The sequence below is a fragment of the Anastrepha ludens genome, chromosome 6 (genome assembly GCF_028408465.1).
Source record: "Anastrepha ludens isolate Willacy chromosome 6, idAnaLude1.1, whole genome shotgun sequence".
In the NCBI taxonomy this organism is placed as follows: domain Eukaryota; kingdom Metazoa; phylum Arthropoda; class Insecta; order Diptera; family Tephritidae; genus Anastrepha; species Anastrepha ludens.
Window position 1 is genome coordinate 94,927,333 of NC_071502.1, and position 15,603 is coordinate 94,942,935.

General features: G+C 31.2%; 2 protein-coding genes across 2 annotated transcripts; one reads left to right on the plus strand and one right to left on the minus strand.

The window, feature by feature from the left end:
- Positions 1-2,476: 2,476 nt before the first annotated feature.
- On the plus strand, positions 2,477-6,347 carry LOC128865839 (mucin-2-like). Its single transcript, XM_054106219.1, has 2 exons — positions 2,477-3,011; positions 5,828-6,347. The coding sequence occupies exons 1-2, from the start codon at positions 2,780-2,782 to the stop codon at positions 6,127-6,129; spliced, it is 534 nt and encodes a 177-aa protein (XP_053962194.1). The 5' UTR covers positions 2,477-2,779; the 3' UTR covers positions 6,130-6,347.
- An 89-nt stretch (positions 6,348-6,436) lies between these two features.
- On the minus strand, positions 6,437-14,211 carry LOC128865840 (uncharacterized). Its single transcript, XM_054106220.1, has 2 exons — positions 13,867-14,211; positions 6,437-6,723 (listed from the first exon to the last, which is right to left on the minus strand). Exons 1-2 carry the CDS (start codon positions 13,982-13,984, stop codon positions 6,437-6,439), a joined length of 405 nt encoding a protein of 134 aa, XP_053962195.1. The 5' UTR covers positions 13,985-14,211.
- Positions 14,212-15,603: the final 1,392 nt, after the last annotated feature.

Below are 15,603 nucleotides of genomic sequence, written 5' to 3' on the forward strand. Positions count from 1 at the left end.
ATCATCACCTGATTTAACTTCCTTTTGGCTTCGTCAGTGTTTCGGGCAATTATTACAGCTGCAATGTCATCTGCGTATCCCACTTAATGCACATCCTCAGGCATCTCTATGCGAAAGATTTCATCGTAGCTTATATTCCAGAGTTCAGGTCCGAGTATTAATCCTTGGGCCGCCCCTGCTGTTATTTGTTTAGTCTTACACCCTTCTCGCGTTTCGTATAAGAGCACGCGATTGGTTAGATAGCTACGAATAATATTCAATAGATTATTCGGGATCTTGAATTTTACCTTTAAGGCTTCAATTACGTCGTCCCAACTTAAACTGTTAAAAGCATTTCTAATATCCAGTGTGGCTAGTAATACTAAGCGTTTGAAGTATCGATTATCTGCCTGGGCATGTTCTACGCTAGCTATTATATATATATTATATTATCCTAAGGTAGTTCTGCCACTTCTAAAACCATGCTGCCTGTCAGGGAGGCCACCACTGTTCTCTACGGCTTCGCTAAGCCTATGCTTTATCAGTTTCTCAAAGAGTTTTCCGGCGCTATCCAGCATACATAACGGTCTATAGGCGGAAGCTAATGTTGGGTGTCCCTTTCCCTCACTGATTAAACATAGTTATTGTTTTTTCCATATTTCTGGAAAAATTCCTTCTTTTAGGCATGCGTTGTACATGTTTAGCAGCAAAAGAGGGCGTTCGATTGCCAATAGTTTAAATATTTCTGCAAGTATGCCATCAGGTCGTGGCGCTTTATAGCATTTCATTGCTTTTGCAGCGGGTTAGAACTGTTTATGTGAAAGCACCTTTGATTAGAACGTTGAATGAATTTAAAGAGATTTCAAATTCTTTGGGTTTTGATTTATCTCTCTCTAAATATAAGTTCAAATTATCTCTAAATTAAACAGTTTTAGTAACAACAAATAAACAAATAGTAAAAAGGAATGTTGGATGGAAAAATACCATTGCAACTGAGCTTTGAGATGGCATGATGATTTTTGTTTAACTGTTCATAAAATGCAGCTTTGTTTTAGGTAATTGGCAATTTATTTTAGAATGTACAGAAGAGTTTTAAGCGCATTTAGGCTGTCCATTGTTTTTACGCTCTTTAGACAGAATTTTCCATGCTGAGGCAGTTTCGGCGCAATTTTTGCTGTTCATCTCCGTGCACATTGGACCACAATAAAGAGAGAGGAAACAGTTGCTGATGTAGCTACTGCCACTACAAATCACACTACGCACTTCGGTAAGAAAAATGATGAAAGGGGCAGGTAGTCACTTTAAAGATATTCTGAATTTGTATCAATTTATCGGGTGTTCTTGTAGCTGCACAAGAACTATCGATTTCGATAACTATGGTTCGAATGCTGAGAATACCAAACTGTGTGGACATTTCTGTTCAGTCTGACGTGCCAACATCATGAATTGTTTAACGCTAGAACAAAGCTTCCAAATTGTGGAAATTTACTTTGAAAAAATAAATCTGCTCGCGAAGTTCATAGAGCACTGGCGGCACTATCGGTCCTTATTTGTTTCGAAATAAGGAAGGAGCTGCCGTTGCCATGAATGGTGAGAGCGCTATCTAGCCGTGCTGAATGAATTTTTATTTCCAAAAATTAATCAGCTAAACATCGAAGACATTTGGTTCTAAAAAGATGAAGATGAGGCCACTTGCCATTCAGAGCGCTTAACAATCGATTTATTGGAATACTCAAGCCACCATTGACGCAACACGGCCAGATTTATTGGAAAAAGTAGTCAGAAGTTGGACTGATCGAAACGACCGCCGCGGCGGACATATGCCGGATATCATATAAATTAAAATAAATGGTATTAAATTATCTACCAGCTGTGTAAGCGATTAGACAGAAATTAATTTAACCTACGGAACTTAATAACCTCAAAATAACCTTAGCTTGATAAGTTACGATTTTGGGTAAATTGAGAGCAATGTGCGAATTAGGCTTGCCAGATGTTTATTTTTACACCTGCAATCATCACCTGCTTCATGTTTACCTATACATTTACACACACATATACATGCATGGCTAAAAATAATTATTGAAATGACTTTATTTGATGTGGCATCATAATCGGTCAATCATGAAACAGCTGAAAAAATATATAAAAAAATTAAAAAATAAATGTCAACGAAGTGACAAATGTAAAATAAATATGAGCCAATGCTTACACAAAATCAATGATCCTCATATTACCGTCATCGTTTTGTAATTTACATTATTTTCATTGTAATTTTATTTTATTTTATTTCATTTTTTTATTCAAATAGTCACTCATCTGCACTGTAGGTAATTAATTCTTTTTTTTTACCGTTTTCAATTACAAAATTTCCCACCTTTTGCATTCCCGCACTATTCTGCCTCACTATAAACTAAAAATAAGTAAAATAAATAGATTCGATTGTGATTAGAAAATAATTTCAAAGCTTAGCGTGCAAGCTAAATGCTTCGGAATCGCTTATCTCAGTGCTAAAGTGACAGTTGAAGGGAGAGCATCGCAATGCGCGAATTGCCGCAGCTACAACGAATTTGAAAGAGTTAATTTAGGAGCAGGCAGAGAGAAAGGCAAAGCATAAGTACTGCAAAATAAAAACAACGACACAAACAAAAGAAATAATACGAAAAATAAACAAACAACACAACTACTAATATAAAGTTTTCATATGCATGCATGCATGCATGCATACATACACACATAACTGAAAAAGAGCAGAAATATCAATTTGACAAAAAAAGTTCCCTCTGCCGCAATTACAAAGATGCTGTCATCGACGAAATTTACAGCGTTGTTGTTGTTGTTGTTAGTTGCAGCACTGTCAACTCGCAGCGCTGCATTCCAGCTCCGAGAGGCGTATGAGACTACAACAGTAACAGCAGATGAAGAGTTAGCGCTGACGCCGACGCCGACGCCAACGACGACAAAAACAACCAAGAAGGCAGTGCAGAGCAGCGCGCCGACTCAACAGCAAATTGCAGATTATGCTAAAAGTGGTAATTATGAAACGGAAGTGATCGAAGCTTTTTACAGGTTTTCCCCCATAAAAGTTTCAGTTTCAAAAGTCGCGTTTGAATAAAATTGAAACGCAGCGCGTTTGTGAATTTTGATGCGGAAGCGGCAAAGAAAATCAAAAAAAAAAATTAATAAAAACAATTTTTTTAGTATTTGGATTTTTTAGAAATAAATGTTCTTTAAATTTTACTTTTTTCAGCATTTTTCATTTGCTTATTTTAAAATCTAGTTTCTTAAAAAAAAACTCTCGTTTTAAATTAATAAGTTTCGTATGCTTTCGTTTTAAATTAAATTAAATTTGTGTTACATGGACGTGGTAATCTAAAATACGAAGATTAAAATTTTTTTTTAAGTTTCAAAACTTTGGAAATATTTTTTTTGACTTTAATTTGACTTAATTGACTTAATTGACTAAAATGACTTAAATTTCGCTATTTAAAATTTCGGATATTAACACAAAAATATTCCGAATTTTTAATTTTTTTAATTTTTTTTGGTTTTTTTTTTAGTTTTTTCTGGTTTTCTTTTTTAGCATTTCCGAACTTCTTAACCTTAAAATTTTCAGTTTTAAACACTCGATTCTTCAATAACAATAATAACAATGGCTCGCTTGATAATTTAACGTTTCTGTATGTCTTATTTTAGCCAATTGTTTTAAAGCGGAAGTAATATTTTTAAAGGAGACGATTAAAGTATTTTAATTTTTTTTAAGTTGGAAATATTTATTTCAATTATTTTAATTTTCTCTTTGAATAATTTTTAAATAAAAAAACACAATTTTTAATTCTTGAATTTTTTTTCTTTGAATTTCTTCAAAAACAGTTTTGTCTTAAATAAAAATTTTTAATTCTTAAATTTTTTTTCTTTGAATTTCTTCAAAAACAATTTTTTTTAAAATACAAAATTTTAATTCATAAATTTTTTTTCTTTGAATTTCTTCAAAAACAATTTTGTCTTAAATAAAAATTTTTAATTCTTCAATTTTTTTTCTTTGAATTTCTTCAAAAACAGTTTTTTTTTTAAATACAAAATTGTAATTCTTCAAATTTTTTTTCTTTGAATTTCTTCCAAAACAGTTTGGTCTTAAATAAAAATTTTTAATTCTTGAATTTTTTTTTTCTTTGAATTTCTTCAAAAACAATTTTGTCTTAAATAAAAATTTTTAATTCTTAATTTTTTTTTTCTTTGAATTTCTTCAAAAACAATTTTGTCTTAAATAAAAATTTTTAATTCTTAAATTTTTTTTCTTTGAATTTCTTCAAAAATAATTTTGTCTTAAATAAAAACTTTTAATTCTTCAAGTTTTTTTTCTTTGAATTTCTTCAAAAACAGTTTTTTTTTTTAAATACAAAATTGTAATTCTTCAAATTTTTTTTCTTTGAATTTCTTCCAAAACAGTTTGGTCTTAAATAAAAATTTTTAATTCTTGAATTTTTTTTCTTTGAATTTCTTCCAAAACAGTTTTGTCTGAAATAAAAATTTTTAATTCTTAAATTTTTTTTCTATGAATTTCTTCAAAAACAATTTTGTATTAAATAAAAATTTTTAATTCTTCAAGTTTTTTTTCTTGGAATTTCTTCAAAAACAGTTTTGTCTTAAATAAAAATTTTTAATTTTTAAATTTTTTTTTCTTTGAATTTCTTCCAAAACAGTTTTGTCTTAAATAAAAACTTTTAATTCTTGAATTTTTTTTCTTTGACTTTCTTCCAAAACAGTTTTGTCTTAAATAAAAATTTTTAATTCTTCAATTTTTTTTCTTTGATTTTCTTCCAAAACAGTTTTGTCTTAAATAAAAACTTTTAATTCTTGAATTTTTTTTCTTTGACTTTCTTCCAAAACAGTTTTGTCTTAAATAAAAATTTTTAATTCTTCAAGTTTTTTTTCTTTGAATTTCTTCAAAAACAGTTTTGTCTTAAATAAAAATTTTTAATTTTTAAATTTTTTTTTCTTTGAATTTCTTCCAAAACAGTTTTGTCTTAAATAAAAACTTTTAATTCTTGAATTTTTTTTCTTTGACTTTCTTCCAAAACAGTTTTGTCTTAAATAAAAACTTTTAATTCTTGAATTTTTTTTCTTTGACTTTCTTCCAAAACAGTTTTGTCTGAAATAAAAATTTTTAATTCTTAAATTTTTTTTCTATGAATTTCTTCAAAAACAATTTTGTATTAAATAAAATTTTTTTAATTCTTCATTTTTTTCCTTTGCATTTCGTCAAAAACAATTTTGTCTTAGATAAAATTTTTTTAATTCTTCAATTTTTTTCTTCGCATTTCTTCGAACACCGTTTTGTTTTAATATTTGTTCAATTAAAAAACAAAAATAGTTTTTCAAATTTTTTTTAATTTTTCGCCTTAAATTTTTTAGTTTACAGCATTCGCCACTTTCATAAAATTCAACATTTCTTGGCTTAAAATATTATCACATTTTAGTTTTTTCTCTTTCATCGGGCAAGGTACTGAAAACTTTTAAAATTAAACAAAAGTTTATATGTACATACGTACTCTTTAAATAAAATTTTTTTTTTTTGTTTTTTTTTCTTTAATTTTTTACATTTTCAAAAAAAAAATTAAATTAAAGGTTCATAATTTTTATTTTTATTATGTTTCTGACCTTTTTAAAACTTGATTTTTTTTTAATTTTTTTAACATTTTTGAAATTAAAAAATTTATATAATAAAAGTTCAATTTTTTTTTATTATTATATTTTCCCCCTTCAAATTTTCAGTCCTAAGTCCTCAATGAAAAGCGAAATTACTGTAGCAGATTAAAAATGTAATTTTTTGCTTGTCTTCTTTTAGTAAAAATATTCTTCCCTTCAAATGACAACTCAGAGGAGGAGAGCAAATTCGACATTTATGGTCTGAAAACTACACCACCGCCGAATGGGAATAAAATCCAAACTGGCTACAAGCTGCATACTACTACAGAAGCAACGGTGATTGAGACTACAACGACCAGCGCGATAGCATTCAAGGCAGGCAATTCAACGAGTAATGCCACACTCACATCTGTTGACAATCGTTTGGGGATTTTGAATTTGGCGCCACACTGTCCGGAGGGCCATGTAATAGTGAATCAGCGTTGCCACAAGTCGGCTTGATGTGGAAATATAAATATGCGCATGGCTTTTCCAAAGCGCGAAGTTTTTTAATATTTTAGATATTTTATAGAAATCGGGAAAAGCTATTTCAAAACAAAATCTGCTTAAGATCATTGATGTTTTTATAAGCAAAAATGCACTTTGTATATTTTTACAATTTTTTCTACATCTTAAAAGTATCAAAAGTGCTGCTTTATTTTTTAATAAAAAATTGAAAATTAATATTACGCAAATGGATTTTTTAAACTAAGTCACTAAGCATACATAATTTGAAGTGAGAGACTACTAAGAATTGGAAAGCAATTCCTCACACCAACTTCCTGCAACGTCGGCCCACATAAATATAACCCGGCGCACAAAATGCTGGCGTTTCCAGCAGCGCAAAACGATTTTGCAATGTCACCACTGTAACATTTGCGCGCTTCTCAACATCACCATTGGGTTTAGCAGCTCCATCCAATTGTTGTTGGTCAAGTTCTTGAGGTTTTGTGCTCTGCATTACAGTTTCGATTGGTCGTTCTTTGGCAAAGTTGGGCGGTGAGTCGCTCGAATCGGAAATGTTGACTAAACGGCTGTTGAAAAAGTTGGTGGTGGCTGAAAAGATTTTAAGTTTTAAATTAAAAATAGAAAGAAAAATAATTTACTCAAATTCATTTTTTCTGGTTTCATATATTTAAAATTGCAATTTTACAAAAATTTTGTTGTGGAACATAAGACTTTCTTCTTTCTTCCTCTGAAATAAATCTTCGAAAAAATTGCTGAAAAGCAAAGGTGTAGGAATACTCAGACTATGCCTAGGGAAACTGTTTTGGGTAAGAAGTTCAAAGGAGAATTTTCGATTGAGAATTTCGGATCTATGAGTTTCCTTCACTTTAGATGGGTAAATTGATATGAGGAACGCTCAAAGACAGATGAGCGAACGAGATCAGATATGCGAGCCCACCGTGATTTAGGCTGAGGTGCTAGTTGAACTGACCTCGAAAAAGAACTTACAGTTACAGTTTCTTTTAAATTAATCTGTGACACTCTTTAGTATCTGCCAGAAAAAAATGTACCTTAGATTGGTTATCTCTTCAGCAGAGGAGACAACATTAAGCCATTAAGTACTGTCGACATTAGCCCGCTTACTATGTAGTTACCTAACTAGTCGCATTCGACTTAGTTTTGATATGCAAGTATGTCTTTGTCTTGAGGATGGGCGAAAGAAGACTTAAACGCTTCAACTCATATATAGACGAATCCAAAAGGGTTAGGAACTCATCTAGGAATACGTCGTCTTCTTTCAGTATCCATTGTTGAGGCTGAAGGTTCGTGGGCCAATACAAAATACATTTCAAGTCCCAGTGTCAATGTCTCTTCTCACATTCGAATTCAATTATAAATCAGTTAATTCATTCCAAGTTGTTTTTCTTATCGGCTGACAGCTACTCGATGAACAAAATCGATCAGTCTCAACCTTTAACCGACGGTTCTAGTTAGAGCTAACTTTTCTGGCTACTCTTTCTCTTCTTGTCTCTTGTCGCTGATATCTACAGCATTCCAAATATTTTTTCAGAAATTTTATTTGGGCGTGTCATTTTTCTCCACTATTGGGTCGAGTGTCTAATTGATGAGATAGCAGAAGAAATAGATTTTGGTTGGCCGCGCTTTACGTTGGCGCTGCCGCTCGCATTTGTTTTTACGATGACATCCACCAGCCCCACAAAAGCAGTTTCCCAGATGTTTTTCAGAAGTTTTGGGTTCAACACCAAAATAATACTTCTTTGTTGTTGTTGTAACAGCATAAACATTCCCCATACATATACGGGGAGTGCTGCTGAAGAGATAGTCGCTGGCGAAGTTTATTTAATCGTTTGTGTGTTTTATGATTTTTATTAAACTTTGGTTTTATTTGGATTTATTTAATTTTGCTAAAAATATAAAATTATTTTTTTATAAATATTAAGTGTGCAACTAAGTTCTCGCTGTTTTTTTGATGAAAATACAACTTTATTCTGAAAAACATTGTTACAAGTGAATCATTGAAAGCCCATCGCTGGCTACTACTTTTTCTCACCTTTCTGGTAGATCTCGTAGACCGTCGCCGTGAAACTGTTCATCTTTTGAGGCTATCCACGGATCAAGCCATTTTTTGATGTCCTCATATGAATGGAACTGCTAGTCAGCTAGACCATGTGCCATCGATCGGAACAGGGGATAATCGGACGGCGTAATATCTGGAGAATATGGCGGGTGGGGTAGGATTTCTCATTTCAGTGTTTCCAGGTAGGTTTTAACCGGTTTGGCAACGTGAGGCCGAGCGTTGTCATGCTGTAGAATCACTTTTTCATGCCTCTCCGCGTATTGCGGCAGCTTCTCGCGCAGTGATAGGCTTAATTGAAGTCAATACCGATCCCCAGTGATGGTTTCGCTTGGTTTTAACAGTTCATAAAAATAACACCAACTGAGTCCCACCAAATACTTAGTATAATCTTCTCAGCGTGAATATTCGGCCGAGGCGACGACGTAGAAGCCTGACCGAGCAGTCCCCATGACTTTATTTTCTTTGAATTGCTGTAGTGAATCGATTTTTCATCACCCGTCCCGACGCAATGACGAAAACCCTTCCTTTTTTGCCGTTGGTTTTAACTCATAAGTAGCCCAAGTTCCGTGTTTCTGAACCATTCCCAAAGTATGCAATCGCTTGGAAATGGATTGGCGGGTAACTTCTAATACTGAAGCAAGCTCTTCTTGCGTTTGACACGGATCCGCATTGAGCAATGCCTCCACTTCCGCGCCTTCGAAGGGTTTTGGCCTTCCCTCAGGCGGACGGTCGTCAACATTAAAATCACCGTCTTTGAAGCGACGGAACCAATCTCGGCACGTTGTTTCACTTAAAGCAGCATCTCCATAAACTTTTTGTAGCTCTCGATACGCCTCAGCCGCCGTTTTTCGAATGAAAGAAGAAATCATCGCATTTTCACAAAACCAAAAGTATTGGCATCAAAAAAAATCACTAAGGTGTCGAAGCAGTTTGTTTACCATATGTCTAAGCTTGGTTTATGACTTTTAGGTTGTATTAGAATCAACTAGCACACACTGCTGGCGGCATCTATTGACAAACATCGGGAACTTAGTTGCGCTAATATTTTTGTTTTTATCATTATGTTTTTAAATTTAATTTAATTTGTGTTTATTTTTTATAATATATATTATTTTATATTTTTTATTTATCCTTTATTTAATAAAATCTAATTTTTTTCGGGCATTTACTTAAAATATTTTTCCATAATCCGAAATTTGTTTAATTACTTTTGTAGTTTATGCTTTTTATTCCGCTTTGATTTTTTTAATTTATTTTATTTTACTTTATTTAATTTTTTTATATATTATATATCTTTTTATTTTATTTTTTATTTTATTTTTTTAATTTAAATTTTATTAATATAATTATTATTTTTTATATATTATTTTATATTTTTTATTTATCCTTTATTTAATAAAACTTAATATTTTTCGTGCATTTGCTTAAAACATTTTTCCACAATACAAAAATTATTTAATCATTTGTGTATTTTATGCTTTTTATTCTGCTTAGATTTTTTTAATTTGTTTTATTTTACTTTATTTTATATATCTTTTTATTTTATTTTATTTTATTTTATTTTACTTAATTTAATTTAATTTTATTTTATTTTATTTTATTTTATTTTATATTGTTTTATTTTATTTTATTTTATTTTATTTTATTTTATTTTATTTTATTTTATTTTATTTTATTTTATTTTATTTTATTTTATTTTATTTTATTTTATTTTATTTTATTTTATTTTATTTTATTTTATTTTATTTTATTTTATTTTATTTTATTTTATTTTATTTTATTTTATTTTATTTTATTTTACTTAATTTTATTTTATTTTACTATTTTCTTCTTTTCTTTTTTTATTATTTAAATTTTATTATTTTCTATATTATTTTATATTTTTTATTTATCCTTTATCTTATATATATTTTTTTTTTCAATAAAAAGTAAAATTACTATAGTACTTAAAATGTAACTTTTTGTTTGTCTTGTTTTAGTAAAAATTTTCTTCCCTTTAACTGACACCTCAGACGAGGAGAGCAAATTCGATATTTATGGTCTGAAAACTACAATAAAATCCAAACTGGCGACAAGCAGAATACTACTTCAGTTTTATTCATGATTCAATTATACAAGGTTAAGTAAAGTTTGACAACTGATTCCGGATGCTACTTAATCCATTGATGCAATTTGGAAGCAAGGGAAAAAAGGGCATAAGTTGATCCCCTTTCTGAAAATGTAGTAAAAAATTGAAAAAGGTCGTTGTAAGCCATAGAATAATTTTATGCTATTTTATAAGTGGTACTTAATTATTTATATTTTTAACTTAACTATTCCCATGGATTTGTGTCATATATATATGTATTTTGACCATGCATCGGATTGGAATCTATAGGTGCCATTTGTAAACCTACACTGAAGTAATAAATATAATAAAACAACTTGAAAATAGTGGAAACTCTTAACGAGGAAAAACCACTTTTATTTCGTCACGTCCGCCTCATTAATCTGAACAATTTTTGTAAAAATGATATCCCACCGTAAAGCTCCCTGCCGTTGAACTGGTTAAACGCTGATTCCAACATTTTAATTTTGTCCAAGAACTCGGTGCTTGGTTTAACTAATCCGCCCTTAGATAAAGTTTCAACCCAAGTAAATGTAGGCTCATTGCATGAACAATTGGTCAATTTTAATTTGCGTATTATGTAACCGGCAATATATTCAAGGGCATCTTCGTGTAAGCTATCAAAGTCAGCGTCCTCATTTAATGAAACGTTGGTATATTGCTTATTACTTCTACATTAAAACAAAACAACAGAAAAATTATTGTTTTTGTTTTAAAGCGAATATAATATTTACTTAGAATATTTTGGATGTTTATCTAACACAAGAGCACTCAGAAATACGTGTTACTTATGAATGTGTTTTAAGTTAGTTCGCAGTTGTAAAACAAATATGGGTATATTCAATAACGCATTATAATGCGCAACGTACTTTTGCAGTGTTGGCAATGCGTTCAGAAATGCAAATATGGCAGTACTGCAAATGCATCGCGTTCCAAAACGCCATTTTTGTATCAAACGTCGCGCATTATTTGCAGGAAAAATTTTAATACTGCCAATCTATCAATTGCAACACTTGTCACATTGGCAGTGCTGCCAGCGCTGCAATTACTGCGCATTTATAATGCGTTTCTGAATATACCCTATTATTTAGATGGGAAATGAAACAAAAGTAAAAAAATGGAGTCTCTAAAGGAGTATTTTCATTACATTAAAATGGAAATGCAGCTAGTAAACAAAAATATTTTGGAAAATTATTTCACTCTTATGCATATAAAGCCATTTTTAGTAACCTTTGCATTACGACGTGTTGCAAATTTCCTCATTTCAGTACCGTACGAACGAAAAATGTACGTTTCATAACTGTTTTTACAAACTTTTATTCCTGAAATAAATGCTGACTTTTAGCATCCTTCATATGCATTAAGAGAGTAACTTGTTAAACCATTGAATTTGATATAGATTTGGCTGCCATGATATGTTAACGACAGGAATGAGATAAAACAGAAAATTTAATTTCGTACTTCGAGCATAACAATATATGACAATATATGTATGTCCATTTGTTACCGTAAAGACATTGCAAAAGCAGAAGTTCAGTCGATCATTCCTCCACGTAAGAAAAACATTGGAGTTAGAAGAGTTAAAATTGAAAAAATTACAAATTTATTAGTTTATTGTTTATTTATCTTGCAAACGCTCGCTTATCAACTCTGAATTGCTGGTCAACGTTACAAAGGCGCTCCTCTTATCCTCTATCAACTATGGCGTAGAAATATATGGCCAACATGCTAAAAATAACATGAAGCTAGCGTCTCCTTACCATACTGCTGTCCGACGATCTTTACGTGCATTTCCTACTTCGCCAATAAAAAACATCGTGGCAGAATCAGGTCTACCATCACTAATCGACAATGTGGAGGACAATATAAGGAAACTTTATCCTAAGCTTGCTCTCACTTCTAATGCTTTGCTACAAAAATGCTTTCACTCGGCAGCCGTGCGTGCACGGGCTCCTAAGATAGCTTCATCAATTTCCAAATGCGCCTCTTTTGCAAAAGACAATGGACTGCCCTTAAGACTATTATCGACGAGACATGGCCATTACCCGCCATTGGTGCTAAAAAAATCATCTTTTATAAACGACTTAAGTTACATGCAAAAATCTACTACGACATCGGTAGAGTATTGCGCACATTTTTTAGAAATTTCATCTCGCTTTAAAAGCACTAGTTGGCAGCTAATCTTCACCGATGGTTCCAAAGCGAATTACACTTCCTTTGCTGTCGTGAAAGAGAATGGAGAGCCTATATCGTATTGACTACTACTTCCGTTTTGTTCAATTTTCACCGCAGAAGCAACAGCAGTTCTCTACGCCATGCAGTATTCGTCAAAATCGAAGGGGAAATACATTATATGCACAGACAGTATGTCCTGTTTTCAGGCCATAAAGAACTATAATAATTCCAACCACATTATTGGAACCATAAGAAATATCCTGATTTCTCACCCTCATAATATCAAAATCATGTGGGTACCAGGGCATTCATGCATCAACGGCAATACAATCGCTGATAATACTGCCAAGGATATGAGCATTACTCCTACGATCACATCAAACCTTTTATGTAAAAATGATGTTTATCGACTTATAAAGCAGCATAGGCAAACCAAACTAGTAGCTGACTGGTTTCACTATAGCCACCATTACTCCAGGATTAATCCTAATCGTACTAAACCAACTTATCTATCATCCCTCCCATTTAACTATACTACGCCATATACTCGCCTACGCATTGGTCACAGTGTAATCACCAATGCATATCTACTGCAAGGGAGGCAACCAAGCCTGTGTCAATTTTGTAATACTCCAGTCAGTATCCTGCACTTGTTAGCCTTTTGCCCTGGACTAGATAGACAAAGACAGCAGAATTTTGACGGTCATGATGCACTATCGCTATCAATTAACCCTTCCGATTCCAACATTTCGAAAATCTATAAATTTCTGAAGGACTCTGATCTTCTATGGCGTATATAAACCAGGAATTCTTCACCAGCCAGCTGAAAGCCTCCGTTGCTAGCGCTGCGTTATCTTTTTGTTTATTTAGCAATTGTATTGTTATTAAGCTTTTAAAAAATAAAAAAAATAAATAATTTTCACAGAACTTTCAATAGAATTGAAAGATGCGAAAGTCTAAGCAAAATGAAATAGGCAAAACAGTATCGCCTGCTAACTTTTTCAGCAAAAATTTTAATTTCTACGCTTTTGAGTACTTTTTCTTTAGAATTTGCTCTGAAATAAAAAGTAGCTTTTCCAAGAGGACAACACGGATTTATTAAGTAGCTTCAAGATGGCTAACACAGGGTGAAAATTAGGCTACTTACATCACCTTTAATTATTGCTTCATGAGTTTTATTTTATATTACTTAATTTAATAAATTTTTTGTTTTTTAATTCAAAAAAATTTTTTTTTAATATTTCTACTTTATATTTTTTTATTAAATTTTTTCTCTTCTTTTTAATATTTTTTATGTTTTTTTATTTATCCTTTCTTTAATTAAATTTAATTTTTTTCAAGCATTTATTTAAAATATTTGTCCATAACTCACCTTTTTCCAATTGACTGGGAGCAGCGGCTGTTCGTTGTTTAAAACTCGTCTCCAACATCAACGCAAACAACAACAAAATTGTAAACATTTTATTTGTTGATAATTTCAATGAAAACATTTCTTTAAGTGCTCTGTAATGTAATTTTTTGTTTTAATTATATTGATTTCGGTTTACTTTTGTGTATATGTATGCACGTGCGTATGTATTTGTTTCAGCGCTTTGTTTTGATTTATTGTCTCTTTTGAATGGCAAATAACTCGGAGGCTCAATGCTCTTTAGTCATGTCGCTGACCGAGTTCTTTTGCGGCTATTTGCGAACTGATCGAAACGAGATGAGTTGTACTTCTGTAAATAGTGAAGTATGTCTTCTGCCCGAGCGCTATCAGCAAGCGTAATGTAGTATATATGTAGTTGGTTGGCGTTTCGATTACTTTGCGCTTTAAGTAAAAAAATTATTTGCGTAAGGTGATAATTGTTTGTGTCAGAGCGAAGGCGCAGTAAATAAAGCGACAGTGGCCAGCGAAATTGCTGATTGCGGGAACCTCCAGGAAATGATTTCAAATTATTAAGTAAGCCACTGTAAAAAATTTGTATTTTTATCTTTTAATGTTAGAAAGCATTTATGAGAAATGTATGCAAACCAAGAGAGGAATCAAAATTCTAGAATTTCAAGAAGAATTTTATTGTAATATTAGTTGCCGCAAAACTACTTCTTTTTATTTTTTTCGAGGTCAGAGTAGAAAATGTTGGTAAAGTAGATGTCTATTTTTATATAATAACTTTGCTTTTAATATTTATTGAGAATAAATTGGTTCTCAAGTAATTGCGTGATGCTCGAACGAAGTGAAAATTAAGATACCAAAGTCCATTAATACCGATATTTTTTGTAAATAAAATCTCCTAAACACGGTTTGAACTCTCTCATCAGATACTTCTATTGCACGAGCACTGTTTCTAATAGGTAGACCTTTCATTTACCAAGTCTTAGATATGGAAATAAACTGCACTCCCTTGAGCTGGCATCTATTTCGTGCTGACAAAAAGTTGGCTAACTTGGACTGCCGACCATAGAAAGTCTCACTGTACTTACTTTTAATAATTCCCCAAAGTTTATACGAAGTGAATGGCAAAGCTCAAAAACTAAAAAAAAATAAGTTTTTCAAGTAAAAAGTTTATACCTTTTTACTAATTGAAGATATTAAAATATTTTCGAATGAACATTCCCTATTTATTATTTATGTTTGCAAGCAATTAAGGGAACTTTTCGGGCGTTATGTGAAGTTATATGTTCTAATTGTGGAAAACAACAAGACACACACCACAAATAAGGGAAGCAGCTCTTCTAAACACCCATTAAAGGGTACGAAAAAAGAAGAAAATACGGAAATTAATAAAAAGTATTATTATGGAAATTAATAAATGTTATTAATAATAAAGTTATTATAATAAAGCAAAGAAGCTTTTTAAAGCACTTTTTAAAAATCAATATTTCAAATTTTTTAAAGAAAAACCTCAAATGTTTTAATGGTCAACAAACAAATGCAGGAATTTTGTGAAAAATCATTTGCCTTAAATATTTCCAGAAAATAAAAAAAAATTAAAATTTTAGAAAAGATAAGAAAAATTTCAAAAACTTTTAAAAATCAATATTGCAATTTTTTTTTAGGAAAGGCTTCAAATTATAATTGTCAGGAACAATGCACATAAATATTTTGAAAAATAATTATTTTTAAAAG